Consider the following 21,517-nt stretch of genomic DNA (forward strand, 5'->3'; position numbering starts at 1 on the left):
CGTAATAACGGATGGTAAGGGGCGTGGCGTTTCCAGACGCTTCAGCGAATCACGATAGACTGGGCCAGTTACCAACCTGCTAACCAATCTGAGCACATTGCGCATGTCGGAGGGAGTGGCTTCATAGAAGCAGGAAGTCAAACGAGCCGTTCATATGACAGTGGAAACAGAGGTGTAGAATAAAGATAAAATATATGATAAATACAGCGTTTTCAAAAAAACGAAGCATTAAGACATGTTATACTGTGCCCCAAAAACACAATCAAGCCTAGAAAAAAAACCACGTAACCACCCCTTTAAATGCATCATTATGCATTAATATGAGGAGAGTTCTCCACATGAAAGATTCGCGACTGCAGATCAACGTGCTGCATTTCTCTCTGACACGGTACGAAATTAGCTAAATGAAATGTGGAGGATGTAAGATGATTAACAGGGCAGTTTACGGTGACTGGATGCGACAGAGAGCAAAGACGCAATTGTATGACGTGATATATGTCCCAAAGCTTGTCTACTCTTTTGCTACACACTCAAAAGTAAGTACTTTTTGTTCACAGAAAGAGTACATACTTTTAGGGCGTAGTATAAGTAGGCGAATTGGGATGCAGCATCAGTAGTGCGCAAACACATGAACACTAAGCAGTGTTATATAACCTGGGCATACTATTAGATAAATCTTACCTATTTCATTTGCATATGACTTACAAATATGAATCACATTAAGTTTATTAGTTTGTTTATGTAAAAACTATGTAATCCAAATGGATGGAAATTTTATATGTAATTCAATTACATAAAACTTATGTTTAGCCTGAAATATTTTTTGAGTGTACATTTTTGATATATTGTCATAATCCCTGTATCATGGTCCCTTGTGGACACTTATTTTGATTTTGAAGTGTATTTTCTCCTTGTATCATTGCTTCCCCATTCCTGTTTAGTTCCTGTTTGCTATTGTTTCTGTAGATGTCTTTTTTGGTACCAGTGATTAATCAGTTTCAGGTGTGCCTTGTTAACCCCTTGGTTATCCTGTGTATATATTTCCTGTGTTTCAGTTTTGGTTCGTCAGTTTTTGTCTTTTCAATTTGTGAGAAGCTGCTTGCTTTTTGGATTATGTTCCTGGTTTTTTCCCTCTGTTTGGATTATCTATGTTTTTGTTTTCAATAAATACTGCTCCAACTGGATTCTCATCTTTCTTCTTCCCTACCATGTAACACATATGAATATTATTTGGACACAGTCACCTCTGATAACAGATTACTCTAAACTGTAATGTAGAAATATGCATTTTAACATAGAATGTAATAGAAACATTTTATTTGAAACAATATGCATTGTGAAATGCGCTATACAAATGTTAATTGAATTGACTTAGTGAAGAAGCTGAAGGTTTGGTTGGGATTTTATTACCCTAGTTTTTCTTTATCCTGCTGTTAGTATAATGTTATACATTCTTAAATGTTCTTGAATTTTATGACTTTGTTTACATGTATGCTGCTTCCTCTGTGCTTTGCTGTTTAGATTCTTTGTATTTTATAACTATATTTTATAACCAATACATTGTCTAGTACATTTCATTGCGTACTTTATGATTTGGGTTTGTTGGCCTTCATTAAACTTGAGAAGACAGAAGCATTTTATTTACAAAGCCATTCTGGGTAAACTTCCTTATCTGCATAATCTTTTCTTAAAGTAGTAGCTGTGATTCTTGTTTCTCTCAATGTCTACTTTTCAGGATAGCTGATGGTAGCTGCTTAACTCAACTTAGTACAATGGCTTTTGCTTATTTTGCACCCTGGTCATGGAATACCTTCAGAACATGCTATAGCTTAATCAATTTGTTACCATGAGGAGTTTAAAGTATTGATGAGAAATTATGTGACTGAAGAGTGTAAATGTTATTCATAGCCTGGATTTTGTAGAATGTATTTTTAGTATTTTTGTTTATCATAACGTATTTAATTTTTATGTCATCGGTTTTTGATGTGTTTAGGTGAAATGGTGTGCCTTCTCTGCCAGGTCTCCTTCAAAAAAAAAGAGAGATTTAATCTCAAAGGACTTCTTGGTTAAATTGATTATTTTTTATATCAACATGGTACAAGATTATCTTTCTCAAATCTATGTGATAAACGAGTTGGGTCAAATGTAATCAAAAAAGTAGTCTGAATACATTACCTCAAAGTGTAATGTAATAGATTATGCATCAGTAATCTGCACAGCGAGTACTATTACGTAGTATGTTACTATGCTAGTACACTAATGTTTTGTTATAACTGGCCATATGGCCAGAAGTTTTTTATGTGCAAAATTAGATATTAAAAGTTTTATGGGACCCTCCGAGGTGGACACACGGACTACTTTGGATGATTTCCTCAGTGACCTTGGATGTCAGTATGTTCCAAGAAAATGAAAAACTTACCCCCTATAAAATCTTTCTCTCATATTTAATGTGGAATTGCACATGAATGATGACAGTTATTGAGAAAGAGTTCGTAGCCTACTTGCATGAGAGCGGAAATGTTCACAGCATGACGATTGTAGTTAGGCTACATTCCCACTGTCCAAATCCGATTACGTTTATCTGATTAGAATCTAATCTAAAATTATTGACTTTCCACATTGTGTATCGAAACTGTTCAGATCTGATTTGTGTGAAATATTTGCACTGGTTTCTATGGCAATAACATTGCTTTGGTAAATATACCAAAACAAAAACAACAGCCGCAACATGGAGGGGATTGCAATGTTGTCTGAGAATGAGAAAGTCACATAAATCATGTACGCAGTCATACTGATATGGATATGCAAAAATCGCATTTCATATGATTTTTGGCCGTTCACACTTGCTAAATCTGATCGGATTTCAATTGGATATGCACAAAAATCGGATTTGGACTGACAGTCTGAATGTAGCCATATAGTCTACCCTACTTTTGCAGAACTTTTAGGATCTTGGCAGACGGTCAGCTGCTATTGCTATTGTATGTATTTTCGATATTTTTGTTTCAGATAACATATTCTGTGTTAACCTTATAAACTACTTCTCAATGTCCACGCGGTATAAAACAGTTCGCTTTTATAAAGTATAAAACAATTTTTTTTGCATTTACACTGTAGGTATGGTTTAAAAACTGAATTGTGAAGCGTTACACGGACCCCTTTAATGTATTCAATCCTTGCAAAAGTTAAAGACCTGCTCCAGAGAGCATTTCACGTGTACCCACGTGTCATCTACCTTTAAATATGTAGCGGACTGCAGCTTGAGCAGCTGCTGCTGTTACAGCGTCAATGTCATGAAGGCAGCATCATAAGCTCATCCCTTGGTGGTTGAAAGCTTCGGTGAGTACTTGAGGTTAATATGATTATAATATTCTTGTTTCGAAAATATCGGGATTTTAACTGTAGCAGTAGCTATCTGTTTTATGTCATGTGGTCTCTGACTTTTCTCAGTTTTAAAGGTTATTAGGAAATGTAGCATATTAGCTAGTAAAGATATTTATGTGACACTCAGAATTCATGTCACAATAATAGTTTCATGTAACCAGTAAACATAAATCTAAATCATCGCACTGATTTTGTTAAGGTGTTTAACCGAGCGTGTCAGCATCAGTCAGAAGCAGTTCACACGGGAAGACAACGGAATGCAACAGAACTCAAGTCTCCCGAGACTCGATCTTGTCTGAACTATTTATGGCACGCCGAAAATGCGCATAGACCAGCAAAAAAGAATAAAAATGTAAAAAACGTGGGAACTATGAGGCCTAATAATAATAACAGTCCAAATAATATTACACAGAATAGTTGTGATAATGACGCATTTGACAGTCTTTGTCGGTAGGCTATATTTACTACCTAAGTTGCATTGAATAGATCAATCTTTTTTTCCCCTCAAAACAACGATAGTTTCAATTTCTTGATAGTCTGAATAGCTGATAGATGCGGGATCATCCACTACGCGTGGAAACATCGACAAAAGCGCTCAAGGTGAGACGAAATTATAAAGCGTTGTTTCCTTGAAGTATTGGCTGATTGCATCGAAAATATTCTCATTTTGTCTGTTTTATTAAATTGATATAAGTATTTACAGTTTAATAGATAGTATTATAATAAATTGCATTTACAAGTTAAGACTCTTAAATACAGTAGGCTATTTTGAAATTGTCAAAGTTTTCATAAGTTCATTTAGTAGTTTATCATAAAGTTGAACTCTTCGTGTATGCAGGTCTATATGGTGCCTCTGATCTACTTTAATTTCCAAGCATTTCATGAATATAAAACATTTCTATCCTTGTTGTTTCATGCATGGTACATTTTGTCATCAGTAGCTGAGCAGTTGTCACTATTTTTTTGTATGTCAGGAAATTAGATTACATTCCTGCAGGCAGGATATGTACATCATTTGTAGCCATTTTGTCTACAACTGTTCTAGGTAAACCAAAGTGAAAAGACTGAATGCATTGCATTTGAATAATGAATTACAGTTGGGAATAGAGGCTACATAGACTAGGCTAAAACAGATTAGGTTTATGATCAGATCAGGTTTCAATGATTTGAGGATGAGAATAACCCATGCAGTGTCATCAGTGTGTGTTTGGTTGTAGAGGTCATGAGAATGCTGAGTCATACTGCAGAGTAGCTCTCTCATGTTTACCAGCTTTCCTCTATATTGAATAGTGGCCATGCTTTGTAAATGAATCCAATGTCATAACTAATTCAGCAATTTCCACAGAATGACTTTGGGTCAGACAAGCTGGATACTTAAACACACAAAAACACTATTTTATTTACCTGATGCTAAAGTCATCAATAGAGGTTATGCACTGATATCACTTTCCCGCCAGAATATGCCCTCTCAGTCGAACTGAATGGCAAAACATCCGACAACTTGGCTGGCGCTAGTAAGGGGAAATGAAAGAACTGTAGAGTAAAACAAATGATTACCTGCTTAAATTAAAGGCAGTTGAACGAGACAGTTATCTTAACAACTTACCAAAGAACTAGTGGACATCGACATGTGGCTAGGAATCAGGTTTTCTTACGTTTATATGTAAATGATTTTGATGCAGAGAAAAATATGCACAGCAAAGCCTGAATGCTTTATCTGCTTGGTAACACTAAAAATACAGTATAGCTAGATCTAAATACAAAGGATCACATATCATTTTTATAATCATATCACCCAGCCCAGGCATTATAGACATAATATTATGACTATGTAAAAAAAAAAAAAAAAGTTTGAACAATGTGTATTGTGAAGTGCTAAACAAATAAATTTGACTCGATCCTTGGTCATATTTCAAGGTGGGATTTTTTGATGAAATTAAAGTCACAAAACAACCAGAATATCCATTTGTTTCCTCAATATATTTTGTAGAAACTGTAAAGTTATCTGGATAATGGTCAGCTGTTACCATGAGTTAGACTATATAGAGCTTAGCAGTGTAAGATGTTTTTTTTTAATAAATTCTGACAAAAACTTTACGGTTACATAAAATATATTTGATTGATGATTAACCAATACAATATATAACCTAGGGTATGATTTTACCCAATAATTCAACATACATGACATAAAACAGCAACTGCAAATCCACATTTGGTTGTGTCTGGATTCCAGCTGTTTCTGCAAATTGCAGTGATCCATTTGTTTCTGTAGCTTTTGATAATCTGAAAAAGGATAGCCATGATTTCTTCTTCTTCTTCTTTTTTTTTTTTTACACCTATTTGTACAGTGAAACAGACAACAGCTCTTTAACATTTTAAATGTGTTTCTATGGCATTCAAGCTGAAAACTAATGCTGTCTTTATGCAACTCGCTGGGTGTAACCGCAGTGACTCCCCAACTACTGTGATGTCATGTGACTAAAGATAATATATAACATATTATCCTAAGCCACTTTTCCACCATCGAGCCAAACAGCTTTCTTTGCTAATCCGTTCTATTCCAGATATGGTTTCATTTCACACTGTGGACGTCACAATGCATTCTACGGTTAGCCAACAATGCTGAGAATTCTGGGCCGAGAACGGTTTGTAATTGTACTGGGCCAATACAAGCTCAAGTGGAAACATAATTGGAACCGTTCCTTACCATTCTTAGAACCATTTTTACCATTCTCACCCTCATGTTATCCCAAACCTGTATGAGTTTCTTTCTTATGTTGAACACAAAAGAAGATATTTTAAAGAATGTTGGTAATGAGACAGTTGATGGTAGCCATTGATACTAGCAAATTCAGTGGTTACCATCAACTGTTTGATTACCAACATTCTTTAAAATATCTTCTTTTACATTTTCATGTTTGGTTGAACTATCCCTTTAATGAGCACTAAACTGGTTAATTGACTATTTTTCCAGATAGATGTGCCAGTTTGTGTCTCATATCATTCTCTGCTATTTTGTTATTAACAAAGTTATCTTTGTTATTTTATGTTTTGAAATGTAGCCGTTAATGGAGAAACACAAAATAAAGGGGTAAGCTACTCATTCTTTGAAAAAAAAAAAAAGGACATCTGTCAGGCTTGAAACAGGCACACAGGTAAATCTGACTGAATCTGAAACATTTAAGCAGCTTTTATAAAACAGTTAGTTCCTGTCCTTGATTCTGATTGGTCAATAGCTGTGTTTTATTCACGATAAAACACGGCTATGACCGCTTCACCCAACGGTTCTGTGTATCGCTACACAACACCCTTAGCAACCACTCTTAGCAACATAAACTGTATGTTCTCAGTTGATATTGTTCATTGAAGCTTACTGTATTATGTAGTAGTATTGTGAGACAGAGATCGACTGAGCGAGTTTATTAGCTGCATTCAGATTTAGCATTTTTCCTCAGGTCAGTCCTAAGTTCATAATAATAATAATAATAATAATAAAAACAAATAATAAAAAATCTGTTTAAATGTCTGATGTATAAATGTCCTATGAACATTTAAGGGGTTTTCACATGACTAACAGCGCTAGTCAAAGCATTTGTCAGTTGCGTCTTGTTCCGTTTTCAAAACAATTCAGTCTTTTCAATATAAAATTCTTCGATACACTGATTCATTTATGCTCCAAATCTTCCTGAAGCAGTGTTTTGAAATCGGCCATCACTAAATAAGTCGTTATTTATTTTTATTTTTTTTGGCGCACCAAAAATATTCTCGTCGCTTTATAATATTAATATTGAACCACTGTACTCTCATGAACTGATTTAAATATGTTTTTAGTACATTAACGGATCTTGAGAGAGGAGATGTCATTGCTCCCTATGGAGGCCTCACTGAGCCATCAGATTTCAACTGAAATATCTTAATTTGTGTTACGAGATTAACAAAGGTCTTATGGGTGTGGAACGGCATGAGGGTGAGTAATAAATGACAGAATTTTTGGGTGAACTAACCCTTTAAAGGAAATACACAATACGATCCACAGCACTGTCAATGCTGTTGCAGTTATACTGTTGCTCTACTTATATGCTGCAGTGAAAAAAGGGCTGTTATTTGTAGACCCCAACACAATCTCATGGCACTATATAATTGCATAACTATTTTACGTTTTGGAAAATAGGTGGCTAATTCATATGAATTTTCTGCCTAACACCCCTGACTGGTATGTATAGGGGTGGACCTTGTATAGGGGTGGTAGATTTGGTAAAACGCAGGTAAACTAGCAAGCCCAATATCAATCCAGTTGCCTCATTTAAACTGTTGTTTTTGTGAATAGACATGGGAAAGGGTGGAAAATATACTGTACTCCAAAAGTTACTCCATTGGCTTTTATGGCAGTCATTCAGGAATATTTTTTATGTTATCAGCTATAAAATTCGAATGTTAAAACAACAGAATGAGAAATGTTTTGCAGGCTTTTGAAGTTGCAATGTATATCGGTCGCTGAGTGAAAACAGAGGGTGTGGGCTGAGCTCCTCTCACCACATGCCTGGATGGCAAGATAAAGGTACTTGCTAACAGGAAATATACCCCGTTGGATCTGAGCAGCTGATTATCTCTCTGAGCCAAGAGAGTTAGATGGCGTGACAAAGACGACTTTCTCAATGCTGGAGAGAAAATAGTTTTAGGTTGTGTGAGCATTACCTGCTGTATAAATGTAACTGCCATCCTTTTGTCCAATTTGCAGCTAACTGCCTTTGCAAAGAAGATAGTGGGATGACTGACCAAGAGACACCCATTGTGGGTGATCCCGATCCCCCTCCAACATACATAATCTTCCTCCTTGTCTTTTTCTTCTTCATCACTGGCCTTCTGGGTTTCCTAATCTGTCACTTATTGAAGACGAAGGGCTACCGCTGTCAACTGGAAGAGGATGAAGAAGATTGTGAAGACAAACTGGGGACAGACAAAGATGGCAAGTAATTTCAACCTTTGTTTTAGAAAAATATGCAGTTTTATACAAAATCCACACTGTTTAAAGATCATAGTTTCTTGTCTTTTTATTTTCGGTATCTTTGGAGGTTTCCCATGGAGGTTTTATTTCTCTCCAAATTCCTTGGCTTAATACCAAGACATCCCTCAGAGCCTCATAATCACTTTTTTTTTAATTATTTGCTTGTATAATCTAGTAATATGATCAAAAAAGCAGTATTTTTTCCACAACCCCCCTTTAATAAAACATGGTGGTGTAAAATAGGTAGATGCTATTTATATAAATAGTGATATTTACTGTTTTCACAAAAATAAATGGTGAGTGAAATTAGTGAACATGACCTTTGCCAACAAGGTTTATCATCAATCACATTAAACAGACACTTCCATAAGACAAGAGATTGCAAACACAGTAGCACGATTGCACAATAGTCACTTTAATAGTCACTTTATTAACAGTATAAGGGATATAAATCCTCAGCACTCAAAAAGCCAATTTTGACACAGTTAATTTGGGAGTTAATTTAGTCGGCTTGATCCATGGCATGATTAACCTTATGTGCAATTTTATGAAGTGCCGCGAGTGCTTTGTTTGTATTGTTATGCTCTCGTGAACGTGTTAGAGATTAATATCTTTTAAATAAAGTGGTAAATTTTTGTTTTTGTTTTTTGTGCGTTCACGAGAGCACAACAATGCATGTGTGTTGTTGACGCAAAAGCAGACGTTGTTGCGTGAACACATGTTGGATATTAATATTTTGTAAATAAAACGGTAAATTATGTTTTTTTGCACAAACAAAGCACTAGCGTCGCTTCATAAAATTGAGGTTAAACCACTGGAGTCACATGGATTACTTTAATGATGTCTTTACCACCTTTCTGAGGCTTAAAAGTGGTAGTTGTGTACACTGTCAATGGTGGGACAGAAAGCTCTCAGATTTCATTATAAAGAACTTCATTTGAGTTTCAAAGATGAATGAATGTCTTATGGGTTTAAAACAACATGGGAGTGAGTAACTGATGAGAGAATTCACATTTTTGGGTGAACTAACCCTTTAAAGGGGCTATATATAGAATGTCTTTTTGACATATGTTCATCTTCAGTACACAAATTAAGATATTTTTGATAAAAATCTGATGGCTCAGTGAGGCCTGCGTTGCCAGCAATAACACTCCCTTTTTCATGCCCAGAAAGCTACTAAAAACATATTTAAAATAGTTCATGTTACTACAGTGGTTCAACCTTAATATTATAAAGTGACAAGAATATTTTTGTGCGCCAAAAATAACAAAATAGCAACTTTATTCCACAATATCTAGTGATGGGTGAATTCCAAACACTGCTTCATAAAGCTTTGAAGCTTAACGATTCATTTGTTTTGAATCAGTGGTCCAGAGCACCAAAACCCCAAGATTTCAGTAAACGAGGCTTCATTACGTCATGAGTGTTTTGAAACTTCAGTAGTTCATGTGACTTTGACAGTTTGATAAGGGTCTTAATGTAAATACGTGAACCACTGATTCAAAACAAGTGATTCGTTAAGCTTCGAAGCTTCATGAAGCAGTGTTTTGAAATCTCCCATCACTATATTGTTGAATAAAGTTGTATTTTGTTATTTTTGGCGCACAAAAAGTATTCTAGTCGCTTTATAATATTAAGGTTGAACCACTGTAGTCACATGAATCGTTTTAAATATGTTTTTAGTAGTTTTCTGGGCATTGAAAAAGGGAGTGTTATTGCTGGAAAAGCAGGCCTGAGCCATCTTACTTTATCAAAAATATCTTGATTTGTGTTCCGAAGATGAACTAAGGTCTGACGGGTGTGGAACGACATAAGGTTGAGTAATTAATGACATAATTTTCATTTTTGGGTGAACTAACCCTTTAACACAGCGGTAGAGATGCACTCACAGGACACTGCACTTATTCGTAATGACAAAAATTCATTATATGCATGTGCTTTAAAGCCTTGCCGGTTAAACATTTCATTTACGTACTGTTCTGAGTGCATATACCCGAAGCACGCTCACACTAAAAGCCTGCCAAACAGTGCCCGATTACGTCTGATTGCACCAATACTGTCAAATACACACGAGGTTTACATAAACACAGTTGGTTATGTCTAAACTGAAAGTAACCATTTGAGAGAAAATTGTATGTTTGTCTTTTTATTAGATGCGTGCAGTTCTTAAAGGAATAGTTCACCCAAAAATGAAAATCCTGTCATTATTCACTCTTTCTCATGTTGTTGCAAACCTATATTGATTTCTTTCTTATGATGAACATTTTGAAGAATGTGGATAACCAAACAGTTGCTGGTCCCCATTGACTTAAAAAAAAAAAAAAAAAAAAAAATATATATATATATATATATACTATGGAAGTCACTGGTGACCAGCAACTGTTTGGTTACCCACATTCTTCAAAAAAACTTTTATGTGCCACAGAAGAAAGAAACTCATTCAGGTTTAAAACAACTTGAGAGTGAGTAAATGACAGAATTTTCATTTTTGGGTTAATCATTTTATATAATAGTATGTTATACATGTTAATACATTTATTATTGTTATCTTGTTACAGGTCCATCTGATCTGTTCATTTTATGGCATTATTTAAGTATTTAATTTAATATTGTGCGTTTTGTACATTTACAATTATTTTTTATATAAGAAGATACTATTTATAAGTTGTTTTAACTAAGGGGCCCCCAAATAAAATTCTGCTTAGGGCCCCATAAAGGCTTGGGCCGGCCCTGGTTTGATTAAAAAGTATACTTGAGACTAGATCTATAGATCTTGCTATATGAGATTATAGTTTGAAATAATCACTTTGCATGACACATTGACATTTTAGTACAGAATAGCTCTTTCGGCATTATCCTGAATATTCTATAAGCATTCCTTTCACATGTCATAGAACGGAAGAGAGTCTCTTGGGAGCATAACTGTCAAATCCTTTGAATTTTCCCAGGGAAACCAGCCCGAGTACTTCACAATAGGAATCATTCTACAGGCTTTAATAGACAACCTAGGAAGTCAGGGATGGTCTCGTTTTTTAAGTTTCATTACAAGATGTACACACATTGACATTACAAAAACTGAAAATATGTGAAAATTCTTACATATAGCCCCTTTAAACTGAACAAATACACAGTATGTTTTTGCTCAGTTCATCCAATTTGTAATGTAATCATTACCATAATTAAATATCAGAAAACTGTTTTTGCCCAGATGAATCAGAAGACAGTCAAGACACTGTGGAACAAATTCTGAAATGCATCATTGAGAATGAAGGTACAGATAATTTGTTATTTTCTATTCTGCAGAATTTACTATTTTATTTGGTATTTAAGTATTTAAATGATTTTCACCACTTGTTTTGCTATTTTTTGTCACAGCAAATATGGAGGCCTTCAAAGACATGTTGGTTGGCCAAAATGTTTGTGAGCATCACGATCCACGGTATAATCATTATATTTGTGATTTTTAAATATTTATTTTGTTCAATAGTCTGATAAAAAACACCAACCACTACATTTTGGTGGACTCAAAGATGAGATATCAACTTTGCATATAAACATATATATGTGTGTGTGTGTGTGTGTGTGTGTGTGTGTGTGTGTGTGTGTGTGTGTGTGTGTGTGTGTGTGTGTGTGTGTGTGTATGTTTGATATAATGTGAACTGCATACACTGAGATTATATAAGGTCTTTCACTTCCAGTTTGTTTTCAGATATTTGTTTAAAAATTTATTTTTTTAGTACATTGGCCCTACATACCTCACAATGATGTAGGCCAAGCAAAGACATGTAGATGTGTCACTTAGTTTACACACTGAATGAAATGAACTAATGCAAATGTAATAGAGGAACAGTAGCCATTTCAGTTTTACTAAAGTAATTTTTTTTTTTCTAACCAGGTTACATCACAAAGATAGTGGTCTTCCCCTTCACCATCATACAGTTCATCTGGGTGGTGAAATTAGCTCTTGTGTCCACTGTATGCAAGGACATATATTAAAAACACGACGCAGAAGCCGTGTGGCTAGAAGCAAAGCTCGACCAGCGGAGCAGACTGTGTTTTCTGTGGGAAGGTGAGACTCTGTTATCTGTTATCATTCAAAAAGGTACAGTAATGGACACACTCATTCTTTATTACTGCTCCACATTTTAGAATAATGCTAAAGTCTTCAAAAACATGAAATACCACAAACACAAGTTTGAACATGACCAAAAATGTGGAAGCGAAACGGTATAATATAGTAGCTATAACAATATAGTACAATAGCTTCTTAAAAAAAAAAAAAAAAAAAAAAAAATAGAATCCTAAATTCTAGAGGTGCATAGTTTGTACATTTTTTTTAAAACAGCATTACAGGAGTTCACATGTATAATGGACACTGGGACTAAAAAAAAAAATTATTAGATATATGGCAAGCGTATCAGTGATAAAGAAAGGGAAATTCTTTACAATATTTTGTTTAAAATACATGTTCTCTTTGTATTAATGTTTCATATGGTTTTGAAAAAGTTTAAAGGGATAGTTCACCCATAAATGAAAATTTGATCTTTATCTGCTTACCCCCAGGGCATCCAAGATGTAGATGACTTTGTTTCTTCAGTAGAACACAAATTATGATTTTTAACTCCAATTGTTGCCGTCTATCAGTCGTATAATGTGTGTCAGTGGGAACTTCGTCTATAAGAGTCAAAAAAACAAGCACAGACAAATCCAAACTAAACCCTGCGGCTCGTGACGACACATTGATGTCCTAAGACACGAAATGATCAGTTTATGCGAGAAACTGAACAGTATTTATATCATTTTTTATCTCTAAAACACCATTATGTCCAACTGCCCTGCACATCCGGTTATTGAGGTAAAAAACGCGTTCTGATGACGGAAGTGATCTCTCGCGCTTTGCTTCAATGAGTGCGACAGATCACTTCCATTGTCAGAGCATGTTCAGACCTCACACACCGGACGTGGAGGGCAGTTGGACATAGTGTTGTTTTAGAGGTAAAAAATTATATAAATACTGTTTGGTTTCTCGCACAAATCAATCATTTCGTGTCTTAGGACATCAATGTGTCGTCATGAGCCGCAGGGTTTAGTTTGGATTTGTCTGTGCATGTTTTTTTGACTCTTATAGACAAAGTTCCCACTGGCACGCATTATAGGACTGACAGACCACAACGGTTGGAGTTAAAAATCATCATTTGTGTTCTACTGAAAATAAGTCACCACATGTTAGATGCCAATGTTGGTAAGCAGATAAACATCAAATTTTCATTTTTGGGTGAACTATGCCTTTAAATTAATTTCAAAAGGTTTAAGTAAAATGAAAAAGCAATAATATATTTTCCCTCCCTACAAAGGCTAGAGTAGAACTGACCAACAGACTGAGCTTGGTTTCTCCAAAAGTTTTTTCTTTTTCTTTTGTCCATTCTGTCACTTGATAGAATTTGTGCTCCTGACACTATTATAATGACACTATTTTCTCCTTTAGAGCTGCTTTACAGCTAAAATTAAGGTAATATCATAGCTGATCAATTCTACAACATTAACACTGTTATTGTTACGTTATGTTGTATTTTAGGAACTCTCACAACAAGGAATAATTCTATAAGGCAGACTTTAATCACAAAATATTCAGAATCTTATGTACTTACTCAGAAACCACAGTACTACAATCGAGAATGGACAGAGACAAAGGGAGAACAGAAGGCTCAAGTACACAGGGCAAACAAAGCGACTAGTGAGTTAATTAACAGGACACAGGTGACTATAATGACATATAAAACAGACAGAGGGAAACTAAGTCACAGGACTGAACCAAAAACACAATGGAGGGAAACGGATCAGACACGTGACAGTTATTTCCTTTTGGTACTGCGAAGCTGCTCTGAATCTAAACGGTATAAAGGGCTATATAAATAAATGACTTGACCCTAATAAAAGGTTGTTTTTTTTTACAAATAATATGAATTTATACATTTATAAATAGAATTTATTTTTCGAAATATAGATATATAATTATATGTGTGGGGAGACACACCTGGCTTTTACCACTGAACTGCTCCACCTTCTCATAAAAGATAAATTTATCTGTTATTTTAAGAGACTTATTGACCTTGATAGAAAATCACAAGGGCCAGCATGTTTTATGTTGGTTGCACCATGTGATTTTGATTTGGTGGGCAAAAGATTCATTTTTCCATTTTCTTTTTTCCTTTCCTTTTTTATTTTTTCTCCCCTCTAATAATAATAATAAAAGATGCCATAAATATGCTATAGCCTACCACTTAGGTTTTCTTTTAAAGGTGCCATAGAACGCTTTTTCACAAGATGTAATATAAGTCTAAGGTGTCCCCTGAATGTGTCTGTGAAGTTTCAGCTTAAAATACCCCATAAATTTTTATTTATTTATTTATTTATTTATTCAGTTTTTTAACTGCCTATTTTGGGGCATAATTATAAATGTGGCGATTCAGCGCGCATCCCCTTTAAACGCTCGCGCTCCCCTCCCCCAAGCTCGCAACTCTATAATACATTGCATAAGCAAAGTTCACACAGCTAATATAACCCTCAAAATGGATCTTTACAAAACATTCGTCATGCAGCATATCGGATCATGTAAGTATAGTATTTATTTGGATGTTTACATTTGATTCTGAATGAGTTTGAGACTATGCTCCGTGGCTGAAGCTAACATTACACACTGTTGGAGAGATTTATAAAGAATGAAGTTGTGTTTATAAATTATACAGTTTAATAATGGAAATAACGACGGCTCGTCTCTGTGAATACAGTAAGAAACGATGGTAACTTTAACCATATTTAACAATACATTAGCAACATGCTAACAAAACATTTAGAAAGACAGTTTACAAATATCACTAAAAATATCATGATATCATGTATCATGTCAGTTATTATTGCTCCATCTGCCATTTTTCGCTGTTGTCCTTGCTTGCTTACCTGCATAAAGTCTGTGCTGTGTCAGCTGTGCTGCTCCAGACTTTAATACGGGCTTGTCTAATGCCTTGAACATGGGCTGGTATATGCAAAAGTTGAGGGCGTACATATTAATGATCCCGACCGTTGCGTCACAGTTGGTGTTATGTTGAGATTTGCCTGTTCTTCACTGGTCTTTTGCACAAATCAAATTTACATAAGAAAGAGGAAACAATGGTGTTTGAGACTCACTGTATGTCATTTCCATGTACAGAACTCTAATTATTTATCTATGCTGAGATAAATTCAATTTTCAATTCTAGGGCACCTTTAATGAAGGTTTTTTATTATTATAATATTGGAACAGGACACCCTAACATTTTTTAATTTATACACTAAATATGAATCAAAATGAATATCAAAATGAAAGTATTCAAGTCAGTGAATGTATGAATTGCATTTTAATGTATTTTGAATGAATATGAACAAAAAAATTGAACATGATAATGTTGATCCAGGTTTGTAAATAAATTCATGTGTAAGCATGATTAAAATTTATAATTTTAAGCATTTAGGCATTATCCTTTAGGTCATTCTGAGATAATGAGAAACATAAACTGTCAAGTGTGTCCAGACTTTTGACTAAAATTAATATTTGCATTATTTGCAAAATTGACAGAATACAGTCAAGCTGACTTAACAAACACTTACTTCAAATTCACAGATTTCGTGTCACCCACATGGAGAAAAGAAACAGCCTTCAAGGTTCACAGAATCTTCCTACCTCTAAGGCAGGAAACGCATCAACTGACACAACCCTCTCTGATGGCAGGGCGGGATTGAAAGACACTTCAAAAAAACATCAAGAGGAATACAACATCCGCAACATGTTCAAAGACACTGGAGCAACCAACGGCAAAGTCCCAAATGGAGGCAAACGGAAGAAGAGTGTCACATTGCTCGGCTTCTATAAGGCTGGTAATCCTGTGGAGACCAAAGGGGGACAGGAAGTGTTTGAGGAGGACAAAGAGGCGTCAACCACTGCTGATCAGTTTTCTTTCTCTCTAGAAGAAGGCTTGAGCTCAGTTGCGCTGTCTCCCACTGATGAAACAGCTGTAGATGAAAAATCAAATAAAGGCTCTGGTAGTAAATTAGAGGAGACCAGCCTAGAGAATGAAAAGGCTGATGAAGCGACTTCATGTGTGAAATCGCAAGACAAATTAAGCACAAACACAACAGAGATTGTTCCCAATAGTTCTAATGGCTGCTCTAGATTTTCGGTGGTACGAACTACGGAAGAGACTGTCATCCCACCTGCAGCTGCTGCTGACTATAGAGGAGATGATGCAACAAAACACAAGGACGTTAAGACTGGCCAAGTTAGTCAGGAGAGTACAGACAATCAGCAGATATGATTCAGCCCCACAAGCATAACATAATAAAATTATAAGATGGTCAGACAATTGTTTATTGAGAGCGAGACTTAGAAAACTGAAAACTTGTAATTTGCCACAACACTGCTTTTACCAAAAATACACTTTGTTCTCAATTAATTGCATATTAAATCTATAAATATGATGGGCCTAATCAAAAAGCAATGGCACTAAAATATATTGACAATTTGGTGTTTTCTGTTCTCATCTTTAGAATGCAGCTTAATTCAGTGCAATCATAGCTCATATTAAAATAACACTGTACTCAGTTGAGTTATAGGGGAATATACATGAACTATTTAAACTTGTGTCATGTATATATGACTGCAAAACCAAGATTGTCAGTTATGCAGGTCATCAATGAATAGAAATATGAACATTTCTATTTAAAGACATTTCACCACTCATCCAGATGGCTTGGCACCACTCATCCGCTGCCAAAATACATTTGATGTCATGGGCAATTGTGTGATTAGCTGAAATTTCTGGGTTTTGAAAGTTTGAAAAGTCATCACTGAAAAGAAGAGGGACAAACATTACTTATTAACTACTTACCTCTTAAATTCTTTCTCTGTGAAGTACATTTTAATTTGGAGCAAGAGATACAGTATGGAGAAGTAGTCTCAGCCTCAGATGTTACCGTCTCGCTATAACAATCTGATGCATATTGCACATAAGACTGGAAAACACTTTTCAGTCTATCATTATGTCTGCACATAGGTGTTTTTATCAGTTAATTTTTGAGGATGAAGTAATCACTGGATTTGCCGAAGTTTTGCAAAGATGGAAACAAAATCTTTTAAAAAATGTTATTTGTTTAAGATTGCCGTACCATTACATGACTAGTAGCAAGTCCTGAGGTAGTGTTACAGCTGATAGATGTGACAAAAGTGCTCCTTGTCTTCAAACATTAATAGTGCTAAATAAGAACTATATATGCAGGTTTTTGACATATGTTGGGGACAGAGATTAATTCATCTCATGACAAAAATCACTTTTTGTGCAGTAAAAAGCAAAAATTGCTACAACTGTACTCAGTTTACCCCATGTATGACATCTTTCCTTGGTTTCCATTGAGTCCATTTTTTTCCATTTCAGTACAATTTTTGTATACCTATGTATGTTTTTGAGAATAGAAAATAAAATATTAAAATAAAGGTTGAAAAAGTTTTTACACCATCCATGTCAGTCAGCCCTGTTATATGCTCAATGGTAAAAATTTACTGACATTCGATGACCTAGAATTAGTGCATCAGAATTTTAAATATTTTGCAAACATATCACTCTTTCTGTCTTTTTGTCTTCAGTCCCTCTTCACACTACATTACCTAGAAGATCCTCTCCAAACTTTTAAACACACACATATTCCAAATTCAGTCACATGACACAAGGGAGCTAAATAGATGGCATCCCTGGCAGAGATGCAGGGGCCTGTACCAAGATGTTGAACAACATCAGTTGTTGAACAAAGTCAGGATTATGTGATTAGTTTTGAATTGACAAAACCAAATCCAATCAAGCTTTGTTGCTACCATGATTTTTTTTTTTTTTTTTTTTTTTTAAGGAAGATAGAACAAATAATCTTAATATTTTAAACATGTTATTTTTTTTTTTTGTACAATTTCAGAGAAGACATAAAACAATCAAATTCCACCTTAAACATTTGTGATACATTTAAATTTTTTTCTTTACATTTTTGCCAGCGATATAAATTAACAATGTATTCAAGACCTTTGTTAACATTGTTTTCATAATACACAATAATATCCTTTAATGAAAAACAGTATTTAACCTTTACTAAATTAAAAATAAATTCTGCCAATTCCCTCCAAATACTTTGGGTAATTTTACAATCAAAATACAAATGAGTCAACAAAGCTTTCTCACTTTTACAGAAGGAGCATAAATCATCAATATCAGACTATCTTGAAATTAATAATTTAACAGGGTTGATGGTATTCAAAATTTAAAATGTATTCCTTCAGTTATATCATTAATACAATATTTAAAGGGGATTAACCAATCAGTCTTCCAATTAATATTATAAATAATAGAGTTCCAAAATAATTTTCCTCTACGTGCTTTTTTTTTTTTTTTTTTTTTTTTTTTTTTTGGGAAAATAGCACAAATATGTTTGTTATTGCATTTTTTAAACAATCAGTTCTTAATCCCAAATTCATGGAGCTCTTCCACATGAAGTGTGACGTCAGCAGCAAACAGCCAATCACATGCCGTGGGGAAGTGGTTTTATTTCATAAAATATGTCACTTTGCTCACGGCTGATTTTGGTTTGAGATCTCTTACCCAGAACATAAACTACCTCAGAATAGGTTATTTCTCTGCTTTAAATATTGTGTGTCTTCCATTACCCTGTTTTTCTTAATATATTCCATCTCCATTTTTGTTTAATAAATAAGTCTGCAATTAGTTTCTCAACTCATTTAACAAATAATTGTGTGTCTGATCTGTCTCAGGCACTACACTTGTTTGGACGTGTTTGGTTTATGTTGGTGCTAAACACTTTCTGCATTTCTGTATAAAACAGTTTAATAAACAAGACGTTTGTATTGTGAGTTACATTTACATTTTAGGGAACATTTACACAACAACACTGTACTAAAGACAAAAAAAAGTTTTTCCTTTGTTTTTTGTGTGCAGATGACAAAGTCAAAACAATCCCTGTTCACACGGATTCATGAAAACAACTAAAAATGCTGTATTCTGCTGCCGGGCCAGTAGTTGGCGATGGCACTTTGTAAACAAACACTGGGCACCTGTAGACTGAACATGTAATTGGCTTTCACTGATTTAACAAATTTCTCGTTTTTGTAGTTTAGATTGAGACAAGAGCAGTATCCTTTTCAAAAAGATACAATTTGAAGCCCATTTTCAAAAGTTTGCATTTTCAGGCCCCCAAAATGCTGTTGTCATATAAATTAACTGAACGCATGAAACGTTTTCTGGTTTTAGTTAAAAAAAACAGTGTCATGTAAACCGCCCCTTAGACACAACATTAGACACAACATTAAAAAAATAAGTTTTATAAATTAATGAGTGTATGAAATTTGTACTTATTACATCTGTCAGTAATGTCAGTAATGTTGTCATGGGTGCCGCTAAAAGGAAGCACACAAAGATGAAGATTAAAACGAAATACTCTTTAATCCAAATATCCACAGGAAACTCTCAGGAAACAGATGCAAACCTTAACATTGATGACACTGAACAATGAACTTAATACTTAATAGGACTTTACTGTGTACCACTACCAGCAACATGCATTTTTCTTTATTAAATGATTTATAAAAATTAATGGTCTTGGTCTTTATTTAACTATGAACACACACTAAGAAACGTGATGTGCAACATGTATGCAAGTTTTGTTTTGGCCTTCCTCAGATCATACTAGCACCCAAAAGACAACATATGCTGGTCCACCAGCACACCAGCATCCCATGCTGGTCCCAGCTTGCAAAACATGCCTTATGCGGGTGACCAGCAATGCTGGATTTCCATCTCCTTAGTGAAGAGACATAAACACCTGCTGTAAATCTGAAGAAAAAGTACCTAAAGGATGAACCTAATGAACCTCAGTCATGAACCAAGCATCATTTCTGGAGGAACAGGCACTGCTCATCAACTGCACAATACCATCCTGACGGTGAAGCATGTGGTGGAGCAGGGAACGATCTCAGAACTTTCTGGCATGGTTTAGAATGAACAAAGTTATCTGATCATTAGTATTGTTCTCAAAACGTTAGCATAAAAACATTATACATTGTTCATGTAACTTTTTTTCTTTTAGTTGGACTTGGACTTGTTCAGAATGTTCAGAGAATATTCATAAGTAACATTGCCATAATGTAGGCAAAGTGATAACATGGAATATTTTCTTAACGTTCACCTAACATTTACAATTAGGGGTCAGGATGTAGGAGCCATATATAGATTCTTGTGCACTAGACCAAATAGATTAAGTTTAATTGATTTATTTTCTATTTCAAAACATTACGATTTAAAGAAATGTCATGATTATTGTTTAATACTTGGACTAACCTGTTCATATGAATGCTACTCCTCCTTGACGCATCACTACGGCGCGAAAGTTTAAGTCTTAATAGCCAGCTAGAATTGTTTGGCGGGAATAGGGTGGAGAGCAACAGTTTCTTTAATCGCATGCTCACACTTGTATTTCGCAATTTTGGAAGTTTCGTTTTGTATTTTTTCTTTGGAAAGTAAACCGGAGATTGTGATTAATAAACTAATTTTTTTTTCTTGTTACAACTGCATCTCCGTGCACTAACTTCAATGGGCTAAAGAAAGTTTTTTTAAAGATTAGCTGTCACACTGAAAAAATGTTAGGCCAATTCACACTGCATCGTCAGACGCCGACCAATGTCAACAATCACCAGATTACAGTATGTCACTTCTCAGACATTCCACAACCTGACAAATGTCGATTCAACATGTTCAATCAGAGAAAAAAGAGCCAACCAATGCCTACAAACAATGTATCTGTTCATGCAAACTCCTTAGGGTACTGTACTCAGTAGTGCCGTCTAATCAGCCAATATTATCTTAAACAGCCTGCATAATACTTCATTTTAACATGAGATTTTGACCAAATGTATTCAATCTTGATTTTGGTAAAATGTTGCAACGTTATTTTTTTCTTGAGAAATTACCGTTTTGGACATATAAAGTAATAAAAAATAAATAAAAAATCCCTTAAAGTAACTAGAAATTAGTATATAAAGTAAAT

The 21,517-nt window shown here is 34.8% G+C and overlaps 1 protein-coding gene across 1 annotated transcript; it reads left to right on the forward strand.

Annotated features, from left to right (window-relative positions):
• The first annotated feature begins 7,963 nt into the window (after positions 1–7,963).
• Positions 7,964–18,109, forward strand: rell2 (RELT like 2). Its single transcript, XM_067382614.1, has 5 exons — positions 7,964–8,350; positions 11,598–11,660; positions 11,765–11,828; positions 12,285–12,458; positions 16,047–18,109. The coding sequence occupies exons 1-5, from the start codon at positions 8,152–8,154 to the stop codon at positions 16,735–16,737; spliced, it is 1,191 nt and encodes a 396-aa protein (XP_067238715.1). The 5' UTR covers positions 7,964–8,151; the 3' UTR covers positions 16,738–18,109.
• The last annotated feature ends 3,408 nt before the right edge of the window (positions 18,110–21,517 follow it).

This window comes from Chanodichthys erythropterus, chromosome 1 (assembly GCF_024489055.1).
Source record: "Chanodichthys erythropterus isolate Z2021 chromosome 1, ASM2448905v1, whole genome shotgun sequence".
In the NCBI taxonomy this organism is placed as follows: Eukaryota; Metazoa; Chordata; class Actinopteri; order Cypriniformes; family Xenocyprididae; genus Chanodichthys; species Chanodichthys erythropterus.